At 48.5% G+C, this 25,669-nt stretch overlaps 1 protein-coding gene across 5 annotated transcripts in view; it reads left to right on the top strand.

Moving 5' to 3' along the window:
• TPX2 (TPX2 microtubule nucleation factor) overlaps positions 1 to 25,669 on the top strand; it is a 58,787-nt gene that overhangs the window by 17,779 nt on the left and 15,339 nt on the right. For 4 of the 5 annotated variants that reach the window (XM_039363857.1, XM_039363856.1, XM_039363858.1 and 1 more), the window contains 9 exons: positions 419 to 572; positions 2,936 to 3,058; positions 3,554 to 3,686; positions 5,882 to 6,010; positions 9,686 to 9,778; positions 14,367 to 14,500; positions 18,682 to 18,836; positions 21,462 to 21,633; positions 24,092 to 24,224. In XM_039363857.1, coding sequence (XP_039219791.1) covers positions 419 to 572; positions 2,936 to 3,058; positions 3,554 to 3,686; positions 5,882 to 6,010; positions 9,686 to 9,778; positions 14,367 to 14,500; positions 18,682 to 18,836; positions 21,462 to 21,633; positions 24,092 to 24,224 — 1,226 coding nt within the window. The remainder of the gene's footprint in view (positions 1 to 418; positions 573 to 2,935; positions 3,059 to 3,553; positions 3,687 to 5,881; positions 6,011 to 9,685; positions 9,779 to 14,366; positions 14,501 to 18,681; positions 18,837 to 21,461; positions 21,634 to 24,091; positions 24,225 to 25,669) is intronic. The other variant, XM_039363860.1, reaches the window with a different exon arrangement.

The following is a 25,669-nucleotide window of genomic DNA, read 5'->3' as shown; positions in this document are numbered from 1 at the left end:
CACATGCTACTCTATTTTCTGTCTGAGCACTGGGTCAGACTAGAAGACCTCCAAGGTCCCTCCCATCTATTCTATTCTATTCCATTCCATTCCATTCTACAATCTGTTATCTCTATTCTTCTCTATTCTATTCTTCTATTCCATTCTGTTCTATTCTTGTGTCTATTCTATTCTGTTCTATTCTACAATCTGTTATCTCTATTCTCTATCAGTGAGGAGAATTAAACAGTGGAACAGCTTTGCCTCCAGAAGTTGTGGGTGCTCCATCACTGGAGGTTTTTAAGAAGAGACCGGATAGCCATTTGTCCGAATTGGTATAGGTTCTCCTGCTTGAGCAGGGGGCTGGACTAGAGGACCTCCAAGGTGCCTTCCAGCTTCTATTCTAAAGTCTAAACATGACCTCCATTTTCCTTTGCAGGCCTTGACCCGGGAAGAGCTGGGCATAGCTGTGCCCACCGAGGAAGAGATTATTACAATGTCCGAGGACACTTATTCTTATGATGTGCCCGATATCAGCCTCAACTTCAAGGAGATGAATGATGCCCAGAAAATTGACGTTGACGCCTGGTTTGGTGAGTAGCCGGTCTACGGCCGGGAGGGGGACCTGCTGGAGGAGGGCCAAACTAACTGCTGGCTTTCCTGCTGAAGGCAGGACTAGAATTCACCATCTCCTGGTGACTGGCCCAAAGTCACTCAGCCAATTTCCGTACTTATGGTGGGATTAGAACCCCCTAGAGACTTGAGTTTCATGCCTAAGGGGAACTAGAACTCACTGTCTCCTGGTGATTGGCCTAGAGTCCCCTAGCTGATGTTCCTGCTTAAGGGAGGACTAGAAATCACCATTGCCTGGTAATTGGCCCAAAGTCACCCAGCTGTTTTTCGTGCTTATGGTGGGACTAGAACTCACTGTCTCCTGGTGATTGGCTTAAAGTCCCCTAGCTGGCTTTCCTGCTTAAGGCTGGACTAGAACTCATCGTCTCCCAATGTGTGGCCAGCTGGGTTTCGTGCCTAAGCAGAACTAGAACTCACTGTCTCCTGGTGATTGGCCTAAAGTCTCCTAGCTGACTTTCATGCTTAAGGTATGAAACTCACCGTCTCCTGGTGATTGGCCCAAAGTCACGCAGCCAATTTCCGTACTTATGGTGGGACTAGAACTCACCGTCTCCCAGTGAGTGGCCAGCTGGCTTTCGTGCCTAAGCGGAACTAGAACTCACTGTCTCCTGGTGATTGGCCTAAAGTCCCCTAGCTGGCTTTCCTGCTTAGGGCTGGACTAGAACTCACCGTCTCCCAGTGTGTGGCCAGCTGGGTTTCGTGCCTAAGCGGAACTAGAACTCACTGTCTCCTGGTGATTGGCCTAAAGTCCCCTAGCTGGCTTTCCTGCTTAGGGCTGGACTAGAACTCACCGTCTCCCAGTGTGTGGCCAGCTGGGTTTTGTGCCTAAGCAGAACTAGAACTCACTGTTTCCTGGTGATTGGCCTAAAGTCCCCTAGCTGGCTTTCCTGCTTAAGGCTGGACTAGAACTCACCGTCTCCCAGTGTGTGGCCAGCTGGGTTTCGTGCCTAAGCAGAACTAGAACTCACTGTTTCCTGGTGATTGGCCTAAAGTCCCCTAGCTGGCTTTCCTGCTTAAGACTGGACTAGAACTCACCGTCTCCCAGTGTGTGGCCAGCTGGGTTTTGTGCCTAAGCAGAACTAGAACTCACTGTTTCCTGGTGATTGGTCTAAAGTCCCCTAGCTGGCTTTCCTGCTTAAGGCTGGACTAGAACTCACCGTCTCCCAGTGAGTGGCCAGCTGGGTTTCGTGCCTAAGCAGAACTAGAACTCAGTTTCCTGGTGATTGGTCTAAAGTCCCCTAGCTGGCTTTCCTGCTTAAGGCTGGACTAGAACTCACCGTCTCCCAGTGTGTGGCCAGCTGGGTTTCGTGCCTAAGCAGAACTAGAACTCACTGTTTCCTGGTGATTGGCCTAAAGTCCCCTAGCTGGCTTTCCTGCTTAAGGCTGGACTAGAACTCACCGTCTCCCAGTGTGTGGCCAGCTGGGTTTCGTGCCTAAGCAGAACTAGAACTCACTGTTTCCTGGTGATTGGCCTAAAGTCCCCTAGCTGGCTTTCCTGCTTAAGGCTGGACTAGAACTCACCGTCTCCCAGTGAGTGGCCAGCTGGGTTCCGTGCCTAAGCAGAACTAGAACTCACTGTTTCCTGGTGATTGGTCTAAAGTCCCCTAGCTGGTTTTCCTGCTTAAGGCTGGACTAGAACTCACCGTCTCCCAGTGTGTGGCCAGCTGGGTTTTGTGCCTAAGCAGAACTAGAACTCACTGTTTCCTGGTGATTGGTCTAAAGTCCCCTAGCTGGCTTTCCTGCTTAAGGCAGGACTAGAACTCACCGTCTCCCAGTGAGCGGCCAGCTGGGTTTCATGCCTAAACGGAACTAGAACTCACTGTCTCCTGGTGATTTTGTCTAAAGTCCCCTAGCTGGATTTCCTGCTTAAGGCAGGACTAGAACTCACCGTTGCCTGGTAATTGTCCCAAAGTCTCCCAACTAATTTTCGTGCTTACGGTGGGACTAGAACTCACCGTCTCCTGGTAATTGGCCTAAAGTCCCCTTGCTGACTTTCCTGCTTAAGGCAGGATTAGAACTCACCATCTCCCAGTGAGTGGCCAGCTGGCTTTCATGCCTAAGGAGAACTAGAGCTAATTGCTTAAGGCAGGACTAGATCTCCCCCACGCCACCTGGTGATTGGCCCAGAGTCACTCCGCCGGCTTTTGTGCTGACGGTGGGACTGGAATTCCCCATCTCCCAGTGTGTGGTTTGATGCTTTCTTCACTCGACCCAACTAGCTCTTTTGGAAGGGCACGGGAGGCGCTTTAAGGGTTGCTAGGAAATGGTCTGCTTGCTGCTCGCAGCACGGAGGACCTTGCTAGGCTCACCACTATTTTTGCAGTTGTCCGATCTGCCGCCCTGATGACCCCCTGCACAGAGACGGGTCCGCCGGGCGTCCTGCCCAAAGCCTTGTCATTCAAGTCTAACCTTCCCTGGGCGGCGGTCTCACCACTGGTGAAATCAGGTGAGCTGCTTCCTTTGAGACCCAAATGGCGTTCGATCAAAGAGGTCCACGGGCCGGTCCCGTCTAGTCTTGAGCCTCGGGTCCTTTTTTCTTAATCCCACCAACCTCCTGATGGACCCTCAAGACATTCCTTGGGAGCTGAGACACCCCCACCATCCCCTCCTCCTCCTCCTGGCCACCTCCGTTTTAACTTGGGCGTGGCAAAATGTGGGGGAGCCCGCCTCTGGGAGGTGTCTCTCTCTTGGACCTTAAAATGCAGGGTCCCTCACGTTGGAGAGTTTGGACGAGCTTCTCTCTCGTCCTCTCTGGCGACCGCAAGAGGACGTCTGGTTGCTGTTGTCCCCCGTTCAGCGTTGAGGAGAGGAGACGGCTACGGCCCTCCCCAGGTCTTCACGCCAGTCTAATTCCATTCTTCTCCAGGAGGACCTCGCTTGGTTCCATAGTATTGCTAGAGCTCTTTCCTGAGAAATGTCCTCCGTGTCTCCTCACCTTTAGATGAGAAGGAGAGTAATAATGAAGATGAAATGGAACCGTCAAACGAGATCCCCGCCAATGTGGTTCGTTCGATGGCGGAATGGCCGCAAGCAACAAGAGAGAACGCACCGCCTGCAGGAAGGCCCCCAGCAAGGTAAGACGGGTTCTTGGATGCCGTCCTGGATGGAGTCCTTCTTGGAATGGGATGTTCGTTCAGCTTTGGGGGAACCCAGAACTGCCTGTAATAGAATAACAGAGATGGAAGGGACTTTGGAGGTCATCTAGTCCAACCCCCTATTCAGGCAGGAAACTCTATACCAGTGGTTCTCAACCTTTTTAATGCTATGACCCCCAACCGGTCGTAAGTTGAGGGCTACTCAACTGGTGTAGCACCGTTTGCAGAAGGGGACTTTTGGCGGGCTCAGCAGGGCAGAGACAGCCTGGACAATTCCTATTGGCTTTGGAAAGCCAATAGAATTAGACTCTATTCAAGAGAGTCTATTCTATTGGCTTTCAAAAGCCAATAGAATAAAAGGGAGTAACACAGCTAAGGAAAGGGGGGAAAAAATGGCGGACTGCGTTGTTTGGCGACCCCCGTGAAATGGTCGTTCGACCCCAAATGGGGTCCCGACCCACAGGTTGAGAACCGCTGTTCTAGTCCAACCCTTGCTTGACCAGAAGACTCATTCCCATTCCGGACGCATAGCTGTCAAATCTCCAGTGATGGAGCCCCCACAACTTCTGGAGGCAGGTTGTTCCTCTGGTTAATTGTTCTCACTGTCAGGAAATTCCTCCTTAGTTCCAGGTTGCTTCTCTCCTTGATGAGTTTCCATCCATTTTTTTTTCTTGTCTTGCCTTCAGGTGCTTTGGAGAATAGGTGGAGCCCCCTCTTCTTTTTTTTTTTTTTTGTGGCAGTCCTTCAAATATTGGAAAACTGCTGTCATGTCACCCCTCGTCCTTCTGTTCATTAAACTAGGCCGGGAGTCTTCAAACATGGCTCTTTTATGACTTGTGGACTTCAACTCCCAGAATTCCCCAGCCAGCATGGACCCTATAAGCCAGGGGTCTTCAAACCTGGCTCTTTGATGACTTGTGGACTTCAACTCCCAGAATTCCCCAGCCAGCATGGACCCTATAAGCCAGGGGTCTTCAAACTTGGCTCTTTTATGACTTGTGGACCAACTCCCAGAATTCCTCAGCCAGCATGCCTGTCTGAGGAATTCTAGGGGTTGAAGTCCACAAGTCATAAAAGGGCCAAGTTTGAAGACCCCTGAAACTAGGCACACCTAATTCTTGCAATTGTTCTTTGTGTGTTTTGAAATCACAAGAGCCCTTTAAAAAGTGACTTACGACCCATGACTATTTTGCGCACGTATGACTGTTGTGCATCTCCATGGTCTCGTGATTTACATTCTGACAGTTGGCAACTGGTTCGTATTTATGACAGGTTGCACTTTGTCGGGGTCACGCGATCAAAATTCAGACGCTTGGCAACCGACTCACATTTATGACGGTTGCGTTATCCCGGGGTCACGCGATCCCCTTTTGCGACCTGCTGACAAGCCAAAGTCAACGGGGCAAGCCAAATTGATAACTCTATTACTAGCTTAATCAGAACAGAGCTGGGAGGGACCTTGGAGGTCTTCTAGTCCAGCCCTCTACTCAAGAAGGACAAGTGGCTGTTCAGTCTCTTCTTAAAAACCTCCAGAGATGAAGCACCCAGAACTTAACAACTGTGGCAAGAAAGATTATAAAATGGAGCAAAAGTCCGTTAACAACTGTTTTGCCCAACCACACGAATTTTGGGCTCAGTTGTGGTGTAACTTGAGGACCACCTGTACTGTCAGTGGGACTCAAAGGTTCTCCACAAGCTGGCATAGCCAAAATCAGTGGTGGGGTTCAAATACCTGAACAACGTATTGTGCATGCACTTCCTGTGGCCGTGCTAGGGCTGGGAGGCCTCCCCGGCTCAGAACAGACGTCCGGGAGTGGCATGGATGCACTTCCTGTGGGCTGTACTGGGGCTGGGAGGCCTCCCTGGCACAGAACAGACTTCCGGGAGTGGCATGGATGCACTTCCTGTAGGCCGTACTGGGGCTGGGAGGCCTCTCCGGCTCAGAACAGATTTCCGGAAGTGACATGGACGCACTTCCGATGTTCCGTTCTGAGACTTGCGAAAAGGGCTAGGGCATCAGCCGGTTCACCGAAGTCAACAAAAAATTAGCTACCGATTCTCCCAAACGGGTGCGAGCTGGCAGAACCCCACCACTGGTTAGAATGGAACATCCAGCCTCCCCCCCCCCCTTCCTCTCCCTTTTGTTCAAGGACTCTTTTACTTCCCATCTTTAGGGCGGCCAAGCGGCTTTCGGCCCGGCGAAAAAGTGCCCAGCGTCGACTGATGGCCAAAAGCCACGCCGAGAAGGTTGCCACCGCCTTGGCCAGCAAACAAGAGCCCCCTCCGGTGAAGAAGCAGAAAATGTACGTCTCTGGGATAGCAGGAGCTCTTAGACTTACATACAGCCCCACTGGGTTTGACAGCCCTCTCTGGGCAGTTTACAATGATGATGTCACTTACATCTTGCCGCCGCCGCCCCCCCCCCCCCGAAAAACAATCTGGGTCCTCATTTTATTGACCTCGGAAGGATGGGAGGCTGACTCAACCTTGAGCCGGTCAGGATTGAACTCCTGGCGGTGGAATGCAGAGTTAACCTGCAATATTGTGTTCTAGCCACCGTGCCACTAGGAGTAGAGTAGAGTAGAGTAGACAAGACAGATTGTAGAATAGAATAGAATAGAATATATAAAATAGAATAGAAACACATAATAGAGTAGAATAGAAATACAGAATAGAATAGAATAGAATAGAATAGAATAGAATAGAATAGAATAGAATAGAATAGAATAGAATAGAATAGAATAGAATAAGGGACAGAATAGAATAGAAATATGGAATAGAATAGAATACGAATGAAACAAAAAATAATATAGAAAAATAGAATAGAATAGAGTAGAATAGAATAGAGAAAAATAGAATAGAATAGAATAAGGGATAGAATAGAATAGAATAGAATAGAAATAGAACTGAATTAAAGAATAGAATAAGGGACAGAATAGAATAAGGGATAGAATAGAATAGAATAAGGGATAGAATAGAATAGAAATAGAACTGAGTTAAAGAATAGAATAAGGGATAGAATAGAATAGAATAGAATAGAATAAGGCAGTGGTTCTCAACCTTTTTAATGCGACCGCCAACCGGTCCTAAGTCGAGGACTACTCAACTGGTGCAGCACCGTTTGCAGAATGGGACTTTTGGCGGATTCAGCAGGGCAGAGACAGCCTGGACAATTCCTATTGGTTTTTGAAAGCCAATAGAATTAGACTCTATTCAAGAGAGTCTATTCTATTGGCTTCCAAAAGCCAATAGAATAAAAGGGAGTAGCACAGCTAAGGAAAAGGGGAAAAAAATGGCTGACTGCGTTGTTTGGCGACCCCTGTGAAATGGTCGTTTGACCTCAAATGGGGTCCCGACCCACAGGTGGAGAACCACTGGAATAAGGGATAGAATAGAATAGAACAGAATAGAATAGAATAAGGGATAGAATAAGGGATAGAATAGAATAGAAATATGGAATAGAATAGAATACGAATTAAACAAAAAAGAATATAGAAAAATAGAATAGTAGACTAGACTAGACTAGAATAGAACAGAGAAAAATAGAATAGAATAGAAATATGGAATAGAATATTGGCTTAACGACGATGTGAATTTACTGAACGGCCCCCGGGATTCTCTTTTAATGGTGGCAAAAGACGTAAAATGGAGCACGGCTCACTTCATAACCAGCCTGCTTAGCAATGGAGAATTTGCGCCCCATTGTTGTCCTAAGTGGAGGACTTCCTGTATGCTGGATTGCTCTGTCCGATAGAGCAGAAGCTCCCGCAACCTTGGCCACTTTATGACTGGTGGACTTCAGCTCCCAGAATTCCTCAGCCAGCATGGACCATATAAGCCAGGGGTCTTCAAATTTGGCTCTTTTATGACTTGTGGACTTCAACTCCCAGAATTCCTCAGCCAGTGGGAGTTGGAGTCCACCAGTGACAAAGTAGCCCAGGTTGGAGATCCCCTGCGATAGAGTTAAGCTTCTGATGAAGGAGAATATTAGTAGCTGGTGGTTGAAATATGGTCTCCGGGCCTAGTTGTTCTCTTGCAAACGTTTCACGACCCAGCTGGGTAACATCATCACTACTGGAAGGGAGGTGGGCTTTTGGAGAGGAGGAGGAGAAGGAGGAGACGGTTGAGGGAGAAGAGGAAGGGGAGGAGGAAGAGGACGGTGGAGTCTTTGTGCTCTCTCAGCTGGGATGTTTCCTCGCTGACATTTCAGGACCCCAACTAGGAAGCGTCATCAGTGCTGCAAGGAAGGGGTAATTGCAGAGAGGAGGAGGAGGAGGAGATGGTTGGGGAGAGGAGGAGGAGGGAGGGAGGAAGAAGAGGAAGACTGTGGGGTCTTTGGTGCTCTCTGAGCTTGGATGTTTCCTTGCAGACGTTTCGTGACCCAACCGGGGGTCATCATCAGTGCTGGAAGGGAGTGGGGTTCGGGGAGAACAGGAGGTGGACTTTGAGGTTCTTGGTGCTCTCTGAGGTTATTTGCCTTCTCGCTGGCATTTCATGACCCCACTAGGGAACATCGTCAGTGCTAGAAGGGGGGGGGTTGCAGAATGGAGGAGGGAGGGAAGCGGTGGTGGAGGGGGAAAGGAAAAAAGAAGGGGAGGATTATAATGTTCGTAGTGCTGTCTGAGCTGGGATGTTTCCTCGCAGACATTTCACGACCCAGCTAGCTAACCTCATCAGCGCTAGGAGGGAGAAGGGTTTGTAGTGCTGGAGGAGAAGAACTGTGGGGTCCTTGCTGCTCTCTGAGATTGGATGTTTCCTTGCAGACCTTTCCCGATCCAGCTAGGGCAGGGCTTTTCAACCCGTGGGATGGGTACCACCTGCGGTCCATTGGCACCTGGCAGGTGGTACACAACCATCCTAGAAAAGGGGTAGCGGGGAAGGGGAAGGAGCTGAACCGGTGGCAGCACCGCACAAGCCTGACCAAGAGACGGCTGGAGCTGCAGGGCTGTCAGGGCTCAGCGGAAGCGCCAGGATCAGGGCCGCTTTCCAGCTGATCGGCGCTTCTTCGGGGCTGTCAGGGCTCAGCGGAAGTGCCAGGATCAGCACCAGGCTCCAGCTGGAGCTCAGCGCTGATCCTGGGGCTTCTGAGCCCAGAAGAAGCGCCGATCAGCTGGAATGTTGCAGCCTCTCCAGGGTCTTGTGATTTACATTCAGAGGCTTGGCAACTGATTCCTATTTATGACGGTCACAGTGTCCCAGGGTCATGGGAAGTGACCAAAACCTGCTACAACCACCCAGCAGACGGGAGGGGGGAATAAAAACCAAACACCCCCCCACTTCACCCCCGCTGCCAATCCTCAACAGAAATGCTCACAACAATGAAAACCTCGGACAGGAGGAAGAGCACCGCCGGGCGGGCAGGCAGGTGTCTTGCTCGGCTGTGGCTTGGGGGGCACTTTTTTCAGGGCCATTGTCACTTCAAACAGTCACTAAGCGAACTGTTGTAAGTCGAGGACTACCTGTACCTCATCACTTTTTTTCCTTTTTTTTTCTCTTTTTGGTCATCAAGTTTTTGACCCCTTGCTAGGCGACTGGTGGTCCTCGGATGTTGCCATATCCTAAAAGTGGTACAATGGGTGAAAAAGGTTGAACAGCCCTGAGCTAGGGAACATCATCAGCGCTAGGCTTTTCCCACTGTTGAAACGGCGGGCGGACAATGTCCGTGCAAACTGGGGGGAGAGGGGGCCAGGCTGTAGTTCAACTGGTGAGCAATTGCCCTATTCCCTCTCTGTCCAGTTCAGCCAGGCGTGCCAAGACGTCTAGGCCCCACGAAGGGGCCCAAACACCCAGGTAAGGCTGATATTGAGGATCCACTCTTGGTGTTTTGGGTGCACACACACGACGGGCTCCCCGGAAGCATCTTTTTGTCGTTCAGAGGACCACGGTGGGGAGTCCAAGGCCTGTCCTTGACCACGTCTTCTTTTCTTGCTTTCCTCCTCCTTCTCTCTGTGCACCCTCCAACCTTCTCCCCAAACCAGGTCTAACACTCGGGAAAACCTGACCGAAATTGACACAAACAGAAATGTCACGCCCGGGAAAGCACAAGTCCCTGTCACGCCTGGTGCACCCAAGTAGGTGGCTTTTATTTGGTTTCTCTCTCTCTCTCTCTCTCTCTCTCTCTCTCTCTCTCTCTCTCTCTCTCTCTCTCTCTCTCTCTCTCTCTCTCTCTCTCTCTCCTCTCTCTCTCTCTTTTTTTCTCTCCCAGGACCTGGGCGGTTGTGTGCATGCACAGTCCGGCACGTAATCCCGTGAGGTCGGTTATCATTAAAACACCCAAGCCTTGTCATCTGTTGGGAAAGCAGGAAGAAGACTGGAGGTTTTACGACGGTCGCAGAGTCCCGGGGGGGTGTGGTGGTGTCACCTGATCCGCTTTTGCAAAGTCAAGGGGGGGGAAACAGGTTTCACTTAACAACCGGGTTATTTGCTTATCAGCTGCAGGGATTCCCTTAACAACGGTGGCCAGAAAAGTCGTAAAATGGGGCTAAACTCACTTAAGAAATGTTTTCTCTTAGCCACAGAGCTTCTGACCTCAGTTGTATCCGTTAAGTCGAGGACTCCCTGTTTTGGGCATGAAAAATCAGCTTGGGTGGCTTTGTATTTGTCACTCTGAAATCTATCATCTCCTGTTCCTGGTTGACATAATAAGAATAGAATAGAATAGAATAGAATAGAATAGAATAGAATAGAATAGAATAGAATAGAATAGAATAGAATAGAATAGACGGGAAAGAACTGGAGAAGATAACAAAATACAAAGACCTACAAATAGAAATAGAAAGACTGTGGCAAAAGCAAGCAAGGGTAGTACCAATAGTCATAGGCGCCTTGGGTGCAATCCCAAAACAACTGGAGCACCACTTGGATACCATCATCGGCATTGACAGATCCGCCATTAGTCAATTGCAAAAGGCGACCTTACTAGGAACTGCTTCCATCCTGCGACGAGATCTGTAATACCATCAAACATCCACATCTGCCTACCCCAGGTCCTTGGGAAGGACTCGATAGCTAGACAAAATGCCAAATCCAGTCTGAACATCTGGCTGACTCTGCGATGATCCTCCATAATAATAATAATAATAATAATAATAATAATAATAATAATAAATAGAAACATCAGAAAATTTGTGCAAAGATCGATGGCACAATGGAAGACACAGTTGCAGATCAATGGTGAGAAACTGGGAGAGGTTAATATCAAGAGAGGGATATTTCAAGGAGATTCATTATCACCATTACTATTTGTTATTGCACTGTTTCCTCTGTCAACAATATTGAATAACTCAGGACATGGCTATCAAACATCAAAAACATCTGCTAGACTATCCCACCTCCTTTACATGGATGATCTGAAGCTGTATGGAAAAACATCATTTGAAATAGAATCGCTGCTCAACACTGTCCGTATATATAGCCAAGATATTGTAATGGAGTTTGGCTTGGACAAATGTGCCACACTTACTATCAAACAAGGAAAAATAGTGAAAACTGAAGGAATCAAGATGCCCCACAAAAATAACATTAAGAGTCTGGATGAGGAAGAGTACTACAAATACTTGGTTATCCTTCAAGCTGACAACATCAAGCACACTGAAGTCAAGAAAAAGATTAGAAGTGAATACATCAAGAGAGTGAAGAAGATCTTAAAGTCCAAACTCAATGGAGAAAATACCATAAAGGCAATCAATACCTGGGCAATTCCAGGCATTAGGTACACAGCTGGAATAGTGGACTGGACTCAAGCAGAACTAAAAGCAATGGATAGGAAGACCAGAAAAATAATGACAATGAATCATGCCCTTCATCCACGCAGTGACATTGATAGACTTTATCTACCAAGGCAAATAGGTGGGCGTGGAATGCTACAAGTACATCAGATGGTTGAAGAAGAAAAATGGCTTTGGAAGAATATCTGAAGAACAATGATGAAGATGCACTGAAATTAGTATATCAGGAAGGTTTACTAACTACTGGAGAGACCAAAGTGGCCTACAAGAAAGACCAAATGAAGAACAGAATAGAGGCATGGGAAGACAAAGCACTACATGGCCACTACATGAAAAAAATAGCTGGGAAAGCAGATAACAATAAAACCTGGCAATGGCTAAGAGCAGGAAAATTGAAGAAAGAGACCGAGGGACTAATTCTGGCTGCACAAGACCAAGCCTTAAGGACAACTGCATACAAAGTCAAAATTGAGAAGACAGCAACAGACAGTAAGTGCTGCCTATGCAAAGAAGCTGAAGAAACAGTGGACCACTTGGTAAGCTGTTGCAAGAAAATTGCACAGACTGACTACAAGCAGTGGCATGACACAGTAGCAACAATGGTGCATTGGAAGATCTGCAAAAAATATCATTTGCCTGTAAGCAAAAACTGGTGGGATCATAAAATAGAGAAAGTCATAGAAACTGATAAAATTAAACTGCTCTGGGACTTCAGAATTCAAACAGACAAGCACCTGCAACATAACACCCCAGACTTAACAATTGTCAATAAGAAAGACAAAAAAGTCTGGATAGTGGACGTGGCAGTGCCTGGAGACAGCAGAATAGACGAGAAAGAACTGGAGAAGATAACAAAATACAAAGACCTACAAATAGAAATAGAAAGACTGTGGCAAAGCAAGCAAGGGTAGTACCAATAGTAATAGGCTCCTTGGGTGCAATCCCAAAACAACTGGAGCACCACTTGAACAACATTGGCATTGACAAATTCGCTATTAGTCAATTGCAAAAGGCGGCCTTACTAGGAACTGCTTCCATCCTGCGACGATATCTGTAATACCATCAAACATCCACATCTGCCTATCCCAGGTCCTGGGTAAGGACTCGATAGGTAGACAAAATGCCAAATCCAGTCTGAACATCTGGCTGACTGTGCGATGATCCATATAATAATAAAGTTGGAAGGGGCCTTGGAGGTCATCTAGTCCAACCCCCTGCTCAGTCAGGAAACCCTATACCATTTCGGATAAATGGCTGTCCAGTCTCTTCTTAAAGGGAGGAAGTTTCTCCTTAGTTCCAGGTTGCTTCTCTCCTTGATGAGTTTCCATCCATTGTTTCTTGTCCTGCCTTCAGGCGCCTTGGAGAATAGCTTGACTCCCTCTTCTTTGGGGCAGCCCCTGAGATACTGGAAGACTGCTATCATGTCCCCCCTCGTCCTTCTCTTCATTAAATTAGACAGACCCAATTCCAGCAGCTGTTTAACTATGTTAAACCAGGGGTTTTCAAACCTGGCCCTTTGATGACTTGTGGACTTCAACTCCCAGAAGTCCTCAGCCAGGCACACCAGGCTGTGGAATTCTGGGAGTTGAAGTCCACAAGTCATCAAAGGGCCAAGTTTGAAGACCCCTGGTATAAAGGTATAAAGCAAGTGTAGTTTTTAAGATACAAAGCCAAAGAAAGCTCTCCAGGCTTTCTGTAACGAGATGGGTATGAAGAACATCTGAAGTCACCTTGATCTATTGCAGGTTCTCCAAATTTTGGCAACTTTAAGACTTGTGGACTTCAACTCCCACAATTCATGGCTGGCTGGCTGGGGAATTCTGGGAGTTGAAGTCCACAAGTCTTCAAGTTGCCACGTCTTCAAGTTGCAGACCATGTTTGGAGAACCCTGAGCTATATCAAAATGTTTCTCAACGTCTACTTTACGATGGGTGGTATCCGAAGCAGAACATCCAGATTCAGTCACACTTTTTGTTCCATCCAGTATTAACTTTGTGATCGCTAAAGCTTCCTCTTCTCGCTATGTACCTGAAATGGACAGTGATTTATATTTACATGTTACTTATGTGTGAGGGTGTAGGTTTATACACATGTATACAGCACGTTTCAATGTGTGTTATGTATGTGTACACTTTGGAGAGCAAGCAATGAAATTTCATTTTTAATCTGCGCCATTGGGCCCACAGGAAAAAAAATTACAATAATAGCTATCTATCTAAATCTCAACTTCCAAATTCCCCAGCTAACAGGCTTTAAGATGGATGGAGTTCAATTCCCAGAATTCTCCCACCCAGTATCCTTTACGTTGGGTAGACTTTGGTTCCCAGAATTCCCCAGCTAGCAGGCTTGAAGATGGGAGTTCAATTCCCAGAATTCCCCCATCCAGTATCCTTTAATAATAAATAATAAAAAAGTTGGAAGTGACCTTGGAGGTCATCTAGTCCAACCCCCTGCTCAGGCAGGAAACCTGACTGGCTGTCCAGTCTCTTAAAAACTTCCAGGGTTGGAGCATTCACCGCTTCTGGAGGCAAGCTGTTCCACTGGTTAATTGTCCTCACTGTTATTCCTCCTTAGTTCCAGGTTGCTTCTCTCCTTGGTTAGTTTCCATCCGTTGCTTCTTGTCCTGCCTTCAGGCGCTTTGGAGAATAGCTTGACTCCCTCTTCTTTGGGGCAGCCCCTGAGATACTAGAAGACTGCTATCATGTCCCCCCTCGTCCTTCTCTTCATTATTCATTATTTCCCAGAATTCCCCAGCTAGCAGGCTTTAAAATGGGAAGAGTTCAACTCCCAGAATTCCCTAGCCAGCTATAGGTAGAGGAGGAAGACCTTCCTCCGGGTGGTCTTCCGTTACCGGAGGGGGGTCTTGAAATGCACGCTGCCTCTGTGCAGCTGATCCATTCTTTGAACGGCGCCGTTGTGTTTCCATCCGCAGGACCAGAGGTGCCTCTATGAAAGGGAAGTCCACGGAGATGCTGGAGTTGGAGAAGATGCAGAAGTTGCAGCAGGAGGTGGTCGAGCTGCGGAGGAAGAACGAGGAGTCTCTCAGAGTGGCCATTGCTGGACCAGGTGAGATCTTGGTGGGGGCCGGAAGACCATTTCCTCTGGCTGATTTCTTGTCAACATTTTATTTCCTTCTGGTTTGAAGATCTTCTAGTACAGGGGTGGGCAACCTTGGCTCTTTTATGACTGATGGACTTCAACTCCCAGAATTCCTGAGCCAGCATGGGGGAACTATGGCCCCCTCATGACTTCAACTCCCAGAATTCCTTAGCCAGCATGGAGGAACTATGGCCCCCTCATGACTGGTGGACTTCCAGAATTCCTGAGCCAGTATGGGGGAACTATGGCCCCCTCATGACTCGTGGACTTCAACTCCCAGAATTCCTGAGCCAGCATGGAGGAACTATGGCCCCCTCATGACTGGTGGACTTCAACTCCCAGAATTCCTGGGCCAGCATGGGGGAATTATTCCCCCCTCACAGCTCGTGGACTTCAACTCCCACAATTCCTGAGCCAGCATGGCTCAGCTTGGAAACCTCTCCCTTTCCCCTCAGCATGGCTGGCTCAGGAATTCTGGGAGTTGAAGTCCACGAGCCATAAAAGGGCCAAATTTGAAGACCCCCGCTCTTAAGTTAAGGCAACCTTGGCTCTTTTATGACTTGTGGAATTCTGGGAGTTGAAGTCCACGAGTCATAAAAGAGCCAAGATTGCCTTTCCCTGTATCTAGTAGCCCAGTTGAGCTGTTTGATCCCTGGTGCTCTCTGAGGTTGAGTTGTTTTCTTGAAGACGTTTTATCACCCAGCTGGGTAATATCATAAGTTGTGAGAGAGGAGGGCTGTTTGCGGAGTGAAGGAGGAGGAGCCAACTGGGGTGCCCTCTTGCTGTGTTTTCTTGAAGACGTCTCATGAGCAGACTAGGTAACCACATCAGTTTGAGAAGAGAGTGGAGTTTGCAGAAAGAAGGACTGTGGGGTCCTCTGAGCTTGTTTGATTTCTTGTAGACCAGGGCTTTTCAACCAGTGGGACGGGTACCACCTGTGGTCCATTGGCACCTGGCAGGTGGGACGCGACCATCCTAGAAAAGGGGCAGCGGGGGAGGGGAATGGGCTGAACCGGTGGCAGCACCGCATAAGCCTGAGCGAGAGACGGCTGGAGCTGCAGGGCTGTCAGGGCTCAGCGGAAGCGCCAGGATCAGCGCCAGGCTCCAGCTGGACCTTGGCACTGATCCTGGCGCTTCTGCTGAGCCCCGAAGAAGCACCAATCAGCCGGAATGTTGCAGCATCTCCAGGGTCTTGTGATTTACATTCAGAGGCTTGGCCACTGATTCCTATTTATGACGGTCACAGTGTCCCAGGGTCATGGGAAGTGACCAAAACCTGCTGCAACCACCCAGCAGACGGGGGGAATAAAAACCAAACACCCCCCCCACCCAACCCCCTCTGCCAATCCCCAACAGAAATGCTCACAACCATGAAAACCTCGGACAGGAGGAAGAACGCGGCTGGGCGGGCAGGCAGGGGTCTTGCTGGGCTGTGGCTTGGGGGGCACTTTTTTCAGGACCATTGTAACTTCAAACAGTCACTAAGCGAACTGGACTACCTGAACTTCATTGCTTTTTTTCCTTTTTCCTTTTTTTTTTTTTTTGGTCATCAGGTTTTTAACACCTCGCTGGTGGTCCTCGGATGTTGCCCTATCCTGAAAGTACAATGGGTGAAAAGGTTGAAAAGCCCTGTTGTAGACCACGGGTCGGCAACCTGCGGCTCCGGAGCCGCATGCAGCTCTTTAAGCCGGCTCCTGCAGCTCCCAGCCCATGTGCATTTCCTCCCCCCCCCAAAATGTGTACTTGCCCCCCAAAAAAGGGATTAAAAAAGTTCAACCAATCCATTCAAACTTCTCACGGAAAAAACCAACAAACTTGTGAACTTTCAATGGATGGGTTGACCTGCTTTGGTTTGTGGGACTGCCCAGAAACCTCTTCTGTTCTCTTCAGTCTGCAAGGGACTGTTGGAAAGGTGAGTAGGCCTTTTTCTCTGGGGACTTGGCAGTAGGCCTGTTTTCTTTCTTTCTTTCTCTTTTTTCTTTCCCTCCCTCCCTCCTTCCCTCCCTCCTTCCTTCCTTCCTTTCTTCCTTTTCTTCCTGTTTTCTTACTTCCTTCCCTCCTTCCTTCCTTCTTTCCTTCCTTCCTTTTCTTTCTTTCTTTCTCTTTTTTCTTTCCCTCGCTCCCTCCTTCCTTCCTTCCTTTTCTTCCTGTTTTCTTTCTCTTTTTTCCTTCCCTCCCTCTCTCCTTCCTTCCTTTTCTTCCTGTTTTCTTTCTTTCTCTTTTTTCCTTCCCTCCCTCTCTCCTTCCTTCCTTTTCTTCCTGTTTTCTTTCTTTCTCTTTTTTCCTTCCTTCCCTGCCTCCTTCCTTCCTTCCTTCCTTCCTTCCTTCCTTCCTTCCTTCCTTCCTTCCTTTTCTTCCATTTTTCTTTTTTCTTTCTCTTTTTTCCCTCCCTCCCTCCCTCTCTCCTTCCTTCCTTCCTTCCTTTTCTTCCATTTTTCTTTTTTCTTTCTCTTTTTTCCCTCCCTCCCTCTCTCCTTCCTTCCTTCCTTCCTTTTCTTCCTGTTTTCTTTTTTCCCTCCCTCCCTCTCTTCTTCCTTCCTTCCTTCCTTCCTTCCTTCCTTCCTTCCTTCCTTCCTTCCTTCCTTCCTGTTTTCTTTCTTTCTCTTTTTTCCTTCCTTCCTTTATAAAATAAAAGGTAAAAAAGGACATATGCAGTCTTATCTTCATTTTAGATATCCAAAGGGTTTTGCGGCTCCCGGTGTTTTGTTTTCGGTGGGAAACGGGTCCAAGTGGCTCTTGGAGTGTTTTGGGTTGCCTACCCCTGTTGTAGACGTTTCATTTCCCAACGAGGTAACCTTTTCAGTGCTGGAAGGGAATGAGGTTTCCTCTTGGTCGATAGACGATTCCTTCCACCACTGATGACGTTCCCTAGTTGGGTCATGAAATGCCAGCAAGAAAATAACCCAGCTCAGAGAGCACCAGGGAGGCCACAGTCCTCTTCCTCCCTTGTAGCACTGCTGATGCTTCCTAACTTGATCTTAGTATGTCTGCAAAAAACAACAACAAAAAAAATCCCCACTGTACAGTCCTTTCCCCCTCTTCTTCCTCCTCAAACCTTCCCCTGTCCTAGCACTGATTATGTTCCCTAGCTGGGTCATGAGACGTCTGGAAGAAAACAACCAGGCTCAGGGTGCTCAGGACCTCACAGGGGTGGTCCTCCTCCTCCTCCTCTCTGCAAACCCTCTCTCTTGTAGCACTGATGATGTTCCCTAGTTGGGTAATGAAATATCTGCAAGAAAACAGCGAAGCTCAGAGAGCATCAAGGACCCCACAATCCTCTTCCCCTACCCCCCCTCTTCTTCTTCTTCCTCTTCCTCCTCCTCCACATCCCACTTCCTTCTAGCACTGATGATGTTACCTAGTTGGGTCATGAAACATTTGCAAGAAAACAACCAAACTCAGAGACCACCAAGTGCTCCTCCACAGCTTCTTCTTCTTCTTCTTCTTCTTCTTCTTCTTCTTCTTCTTCTTCTTCTTCTTCTTCTTCTTCTTCTTCTTCTTCTTCTTCTTCTTCTTCTTCTTCTTCTTCTTCTTCTTCTTCTTCTTCTTCTTCTTCTTCCTCTTCTTCTTCTTCTTCTTCTTCCTTCTTCTCCTCTTCTTCCTCCTCCTCCTCCTCCTCCTCCTCCTCCTCCTCCTCTTCTTCTTCTTCTTCTTCTTCTTCTTTTCTTCTTCTTCTTCTTCTTCTTCTTCTTCTTCCTCCTCCCTTCCTCCCTCCCTCCCTCCACATCCCACTTCCTTCTAGCACTGATGATGTTACCAAGTTTGGATCATGAAACATCTGCAAGAAAATCACCAAGCTCACAAGACACCAAGGACCCCACAGTTATCCTCCTCCCCCCCCCTCCTCCTCTCTGCAAACCCTCTCCCTTGTAGCACTGATAATGCTCCCTAGTTGGCTAACGAAATGCCAGCGAGAAAATAACAAAGCTCAGAGAGCGTCAAGGACCCTACAGTCCTTCCCCTCTCCTTCCTCTTCCTCTCCTTCCTCCTCAAACCTCCCTCCCTTCTAGCCCTGATGATGCTCCCTAGCTGGGTCGTGAGATGTCTGCAAGAAAAACAAACCGAGCTCAAAAGACCACAAACGGACCTCGCTCGCCTTCGAACGTTGGCCCCGGCTGAGTTCTCCGGTCTCTCTTTCTCCCGGCCAGGGCACCCCGTGAAGGCGGCCAGCCACATCACCAAGCCGATGGATTTCCACTTCTGCACCGACGAGCGGATCAAGCAGCACAGCGAAGGCCAGCCAGCCGCGGAGTACAAGGAGCTGGATTTCACAGCTGCCCTCAGGAAACACCCGCCTTCTCCGGTGAGACCCTTCGGCTGGGGTTAATAATAATAATCATGATGATGATAAAGTGGGAAGGGACCTTGGAGGTCATCTACTCCAGCCCTGCTCTGTGTGAGTCCTTGTTACGCTCCCAAGGAGAAACCCCTCTTCCAACTTAGCAGGCTGGAACCGCAGGAAAAAAACAATCCCCTTTTATTATTCACAGACCTGAGTCAGTGTCCAAGGCAAACAAACACAGCTCACACAAACTCGATTCCTGAACACAAACGGCCACCAGCCCCTCCCACACCTTCCCTTTTATGATGCAGCCCGGGCGTGGCTTCCCAATGCCTTCTCCTTTGCCTTTGGAGCTGCCCCATTGCATCCCTCCGTCCTACTCGCTTCTCTTGCCTGTGCATTTGTGCATCCGGGATTTGCCCCAGCTGTTCTTCATCACTGTCCAACTCAGGCTCCCAGCAAAGCTGCGTCTCAGCCTGCGCGCGAGTAGAGAGGCCAGGCTCCTCGTCCGACTGTAAGTCTTGGAGCTCCTCAGAGCCTTCCTCTGACTCTGATGTCACTCCAGGCCCTTCCTCCTCCTCCTCCTCCTCCTCTGATTCCTCAGACTCAGCTGCCGGGTCCAGTGGCTAGCGAGAAATCACAACAAACCCCCTGCTCGGGCAGGAAAGCCTATCGTACCATTTCAGACAACGATATGGGCTGAAGTGCCACTAGAGAACAGCTGCGAATTGCCCAGGGGATGATCAGTAGGGCAGAGTTGGCGTGGAGAAATGCGAGAAGGCTGCTCCTCAACTTAACGACCAAAGGCTGCTCCTCAACTTAACGACCAAAACTGGGCCCTAATTTCCTCAGTGAGAGGTTTGCTAGCTGTGTTTGGCTCCCTTTCACAACTTTGCTTGCCGTCGTTGTTGACTGAATCCCTGCACAAGTAGTCCTCGACTGAACGAGCGTAACGGAGCCCCAAAATTTTACGTCGCTAAGCGAGACATTTGTTAAGCGAGTTTTGCCCCTCCCCCTTTTATGACTTTTTCGGGCCACGTCTGTTGAGCGAATCGCTGCCGTTGTTAAACCAGTCACACGGTCGTTAAGCGAATCCGGCTTCCCCTTGCACTTTGCTTGTCGAAAAGTCGCAAAAGGGGGGGAGGAGAATTGCGTGACGCTGGGCGACACCAAAACTGTCATAAACACGAGTCAGTTGCCAAAGTGCCTGGATTTTTGATCACGTGACCACGGAGAAGCTGTAGTCGTCATAAGTGTGAAAGACAATCCTAAGTCCCTTTTTTCCACTGCTGTTGTAACTCTGAGCGGTCGCTAAACGAACCGTTGTAACGTCCCTTCCCCGCGTCGAAAAGGAGAATTGCGAAACCTCCCGTAAGCTGGTCCCAAATTGCCTTCATGCATTCTTAGAATAAGAGGCGGATTTTCACGGATTTGTCTCTTCGTCCCCCACTTCTCGTCCTCTTGTCATTTTTCGGCCTTCTCCGGAGTTGCGGCCGGCTTAAATTTCACTTGCGGTGAGCTGGAAGAAGGGTGTGTGTGTAGATTAACAGGCTAATCCAGTGGTTCTCAATCTTTTTAATGCCGCAACCCCCAACCGGTCGTAAGTCAAGGATTAAACCGGTCGTAAGTCAAGGACTACCAAACCGGTCATAAGTCGAGGACTTTCCCTGCCCGGGAGCGCCGCACATGCGTGGTGCCGCCCCCTGCGCCGGCCGAGGCGTAGCTGGCAAGCGGCAGAGATGGAGCAGGCCGACCACCGGCTGGGCCACCAGCTGGCCCAGCCTAAGGGAGGTAAGGCACCCGCCGGAAAAGGGGGAAAAAATGGCGGACAGCCTTGCTTGGCGACCCCCGTGAAATGGTCGATCGACCCCAAATGGGGTTGCGACCCATAGGTTGAGAACCGCTGGGCTAATCGAATCTAAACGGGCCAGCTCCCGCTTTGATCGCGATAGAAAAAGACGCTTGATCAAGAAACTGTACTAGCTTAACTATGCGATCATAGACATTAAGAGCAAAAGAGAGGAAGTATTTGAGGTTGAAGCAAGAGAAAATTTGATTACTACATTTAAAGACGTTTGGAAATGAATAGGAAATAAGAATGTTATACTTGTGTTATCAGTTAGCTGGCGTAAGATGGCGAGAAATAGAATATATTCAAATAGATAAGATGTGCATTCCGAATATTAGATTTTGTGATGAATTGCGATCGCGGGAACTTCGGTTATTTAAAATTTGGAAATTCTAAAGGTGAAAGTTAAATATTAATGGGAAATTAAAAATTGGGGAAAAGGAATTAGGACATTGATGGTCCATAAAAATGTTAAAACAGTATGGGTATGTATAAGCCCAAAATTACTGATGAATGTAAGAATGTCACTTTTATTTCATCGATTTAATAAGAATTGGATTAGTTTAAACAGGAGACAGTAAATGCTAAGGGGAAAAGAGAGGGAAAAATTAATGTAGTAGCTTGAGACTTGAACTAAAGATACTTGTGTGTCGTTGTACGATCGATTAACCCAGCCGCCACGTTGCTTTTTAAAGACTTAAATGTAAAACGTTAAAGACTTAAATGTAAAACATTAAGAAAAAAAAAAAGAAATCCCATAATCACTGTCTTTTTTTTGTCTTTTTTTTTTTACACAGTCCCGGGTGTCAAAGGGACCCACAATCCCGAAGCCGTTTAACCTCTCCTGCGGGAACAAGCGGAAACTGGACGAGGCTCCCGCCGAATACGTCCCGTTGGCCCAACAGGTGGAAAACTTTCAGAAACGCACACCTCAACGGTACCATCTGCGGAGCCGGAAGGAGGAAGAAGGTAAGAATCCGTTTCTGGCAACCTCTGTCGCAGGCTGTGTTACGGGAGCCCAGCCAATGGTGGCTTGCTCCATCAATCGGAGTCAGCTAACGAGGGCTCTGAATGGTTTGGGAAGCGTTTTGTCCTGTTTCCGACAGATGAAAACTCTTCAAAGAACTTTGAGGCATTGTTTACCTTAAAGAATCTTTATTTTGAGTAGCAACACCTCGGCACTAACACAATCGAAGCCAAAAACTGGATTCCCCTCACCTGAGCACATAGTATCACAGCACAATTCCCTCCTCCAATTAACCGTCATAAATCACATTCTCCAACTAGCTTGAAATGCAGGCCTTCCCTCCTTTACTCCAGCCCGCCAATTCTTATCATCTCTTATTTCAATCACCTTGGTTCTCACGCTAGGTCCAGTATGGTTATGTCTAGCTAAACTCTCATGCGCATTCCTCCCCCTGCCCAGCGTCATCTAACTTTAACTCTTAACTCTAAGAGTAAAACATAAGAAGAAAATGGCTGCATCTCCATCTGTTGTCAAAGCAAAAACATCCGATGTTAGCAGCGTTGACACGTTTACTCTGAACGTTGAACCTGTGCCCGGCTCTAGCTTCCTTTTCTTTCGTGTGTGGGCAAAATGGTGTAGGGTTTCCTGCCTGAGCAGGGGGGTTGCACTAGATGACCTCTAAGGTCCCTTCCAACTTTATTATTATTCTTATAACAGTTGCGATGGGGAACAGGAAGATTAATGCAGGGGGTCTCCAAAGCTGGCAATTTTTAAGACTTGTGGATTTCAGAATTCATGGCTGGTTGGCTGGCTGAGGAATTCTGGGAGTTGAAGTCCACGAGTCATGAGGGGGCCATAGTTCCCCCATGCTGGCTGAGGAATTCTGGGAATTGAAGTCCACCAGTCATGAGGGGGCCATAGTTCTCCCATGCTGGCTCAGGAATTCTGGGAATTGAAGTCCACCAGTCATGAGGGGGCCATAGTTCCCCCATGCTGGCTCAGGAATTCTGGGAATTGAAGTCCACCAGTCATGAGGGGGCCATAGTTCCCCCATGCTACCTCAGGAATTCTGGGAGTTGAAGTCCACCAGTCATGAGGGGGGCATAATTCCCCCATGCTGGCTCAGGAATTCTGGGAATTGAAGTCCACCAGTCATGAGGGGGCCATAGTTCCCCCATGCTGGCTCAGGAATTCTGGGAGTTGAAGTCCATGAGTCATGAGGGGGCCATAGTTCCCCCATGCTGGCTCAGGAATTCTGGGAATTGAAGTCCACCAGTCATGAGGGGGCCATAGTTCCCCCATGCTGGCTCAGGAATTCTGGGAGTTGAAATCCACGAGTCATGAGGGGGGCATAATTCCCCCATGCTGGCTCAGGAATTCTGGGAGTTGAAGTCCACAAGTCATAAAAGAGCCAAGGTTGCCTACCCCTGCCCTATACCACCGGTCTCCAAACCTGGCAACTTTTAAGAATTGTGGACTTCAGCTCCCAGAATTCATGGCTGGCCAGGATTGGAGACCCCAGCTTAAAAGAAGGCACTAAAGGGCCAGCTGCTATCTTCCCATTGTGGAGAGGGGCGTGTTGTTCTCCCAAAGGCCAGCTGTGCATTGTGGGGAAGGGGTTTCCCCTTAGTGGAGAGGATATAAAAGTGTGCTTGAAACAAATCCACACGGGGTGAGGGGCAGGCCGTCCTCCACTTATGACCGATTGAGGCCACAATTTTGGTCTAAATCATGATGGTGGTAGACCTGGTTACCATATTAACCTGATTTTCCAAGGTTTCTTTTTTTTTAATGATTGTTAAGTGAACCTATTGCCCATTTGGTCTGGTGGTTAAGGCTCCAGGCCAGAAAGGGGGAGACCGTGAGTTCTAGTTCCGCCTTAGGCATGAGAATCAGTTGGTGACTTTGGGCCAATCACCAGGAGATGGTGAGTTCTAGTCCCGCCTTAGGCATGAAAGCCAACTGGGTGACTTTGGGCCAATCACCAGGAGGTGGTGAGTTCTAGTGCCGCCTTAGGCATGAAAGCCAGCTGGATGACTTTGGGCCAATCCCCAGGAGACGGTGAGTTCTAGTCCCACCTTAGGCATGAAAGCCGGCTGGTGATTTTCAACCAATCTCCAAGAAACTGGGAGTTCTAGTTCTGCTTTACTCATGAAAATCAACCGGGCGATTTTGTGCCAATGGCCAGGCGAAGGTCAAACTGGCAGTTGAGTGCGCTTTGCTTGTTTTATCCTTCCCTTACATCTAATTTCTTAAATTCAGGGTCACCTTTGGGATGCAATCTTTTTTTGGGGGGGGGGGGGGGAATAAATTGAATGAATAAATCAATACATCGATTTGAATACATTTCTTCCCCCACCGTGTATGTGTCAAACTCGCAGTGCTTAGCCTCCCTCCCTTGGCCTTTTCCTTTCTGATTGGCAGCCTCTGGCTTTTCTCTCTCGGCTGTCTTTGGTGCAGGTCCAAACAGGCCTTTAAAATCCGGACTGACCCACCCCAAAACCCCCCGCCTGGAAACCAGAAGCCGCTCGAGACCCATCACCTGCAAGAGCGCAGCGGAGTTGGAAAACGAGGAAATCTTGAAGCTCCAACAGTGAGTTTTCATTGATGTATGCATGTATGTATTGACTTGTTTGGCTGCCTAACTCCAGTGGACTCTGGGTGGTGAGCAGAACATTCAATCAAAATACGGCTGGAAGGGAGCTTGGAGGTCATCTAGTCGACGGGTCAGCAACCCGCGGCTCCAGAGCCACATGTGGCTCTTTGAGCCTTCTCCTGCGGCTCCCAGTCCTCTTCCACCATTTGCTGAGAGAGAGAGAGACAAAGACAGAGGGAGGCACTTGCGCATCCCTTCTCTCTCTCTGTGTGTGTGTGTGTGTGTGTGTGTGTGTGTGTAAAAAAAGAGAGTGGCCTGAGAGTGGCCTCACACTGTTCTCCGACAAGCTGACAAGCTTATTGGGCAGGGCTCCTGCCTTTGCTGCCTCTCAGCAGGAAGCAGCAGAAAGCAGCAGCGTTCTCTCCCTCTCTCTCTCACACACACACGCGCACACACACACACACACTGAGTGGGGGAAGAGGACTGGCAGACCAAGGGCAGGAGGGAGCCAGCCCAATAAGAATGTGTGTCAGCTTGTCAGAGAATAGCATGAAGCCAGCTTGCCAAGAGAGCAGAAGAGAGAGAGAGAAACTCATGCACAGCAGGCTCTATTTCTTTTTAATTAAAACTCTTCAATCAAGTCCCCCCATCCAGCACGCGCACGTGCACACGCGAGTTTTGTGGCTCCCAGTGTTTTCTTTTCTGTGGGATTCGGGTCCAAGTGGCTCTTTGAGTGTTTGCCGATCCCTGATCTAGTCCAACCCCCTGCTCAGACAGGAAACCCTATCCCAGTGATGGCGAACCTTTTAGAGACCGAGTGCCCAAACTGCAACCCAAAACCCACTTACGCATCGTCGGGTGCCGGGTGGGCGTGGCCCATTGAATGGTGGGTGTGGCCCATTGGGTGGGCGTGGCTGCGGTGGTAACGGCAGACTGGGTGGGACTAAAAGGTTCAATCAATCAATTCCAACTTTGCGAGATCTTTTTTTTTCCCGCGAGAAGTTGAAATTGACTGATTGGACCTTTTTTGTGTGTGTACACGGCGGCGGAGGCCTAAAGCGAAAAGGTTTTATAAAACCCAGCTGAAGGCCTAGGTCCAGGGCAGCGGCGCGCGTGCCCACAGAGAGGGCTCTGCGTGGCACACGTGCCATAGGTTCGCCGCCACGGCGGTAGGAGAAGTCAGTCCGTCAGATAATCTGGTGCCAGGCCATGTAAAGAATCTTTAGTTCTCCTTCCAGAGAGAAGTATTGGAAGAAGGAATTTTTGCCTACTTTGCAGGAATGGTTTCTTAAAGTTTCTTACTTATTTGAAATGGCAAAAATTTCGGCTTTTCTGAAAGATCAATCGCAAGAGAAGTATCTCTTGGTGTGGAAAAGATGGATAAATTTTATACAATATAGGTGTGATATTAGAAAATATTATTTAGCCTTTGAATAATTTAT

The sequence above is a fragment of the Crotalus tigris genome, unplaced genomic scaffold (assembly GCF_016545835.1).
Source record: "Crotalus tigris isolate CLP2741 ecotype Arizona unplaced genomic scaffold, ASM1654583v1 scf7180000019601.482383, whole genome shotgun sequence".
NCBI classification, from domain to species: domain Eukaryota; kingdom Metazoa; phylum Chordata; class Lepidosauria; order Squamata; family Viperidae; genus Crotalus; species Crotalus tigris.
This window is presented reverse-complemented; position numbering and strand designations above follow the sequence as displayed.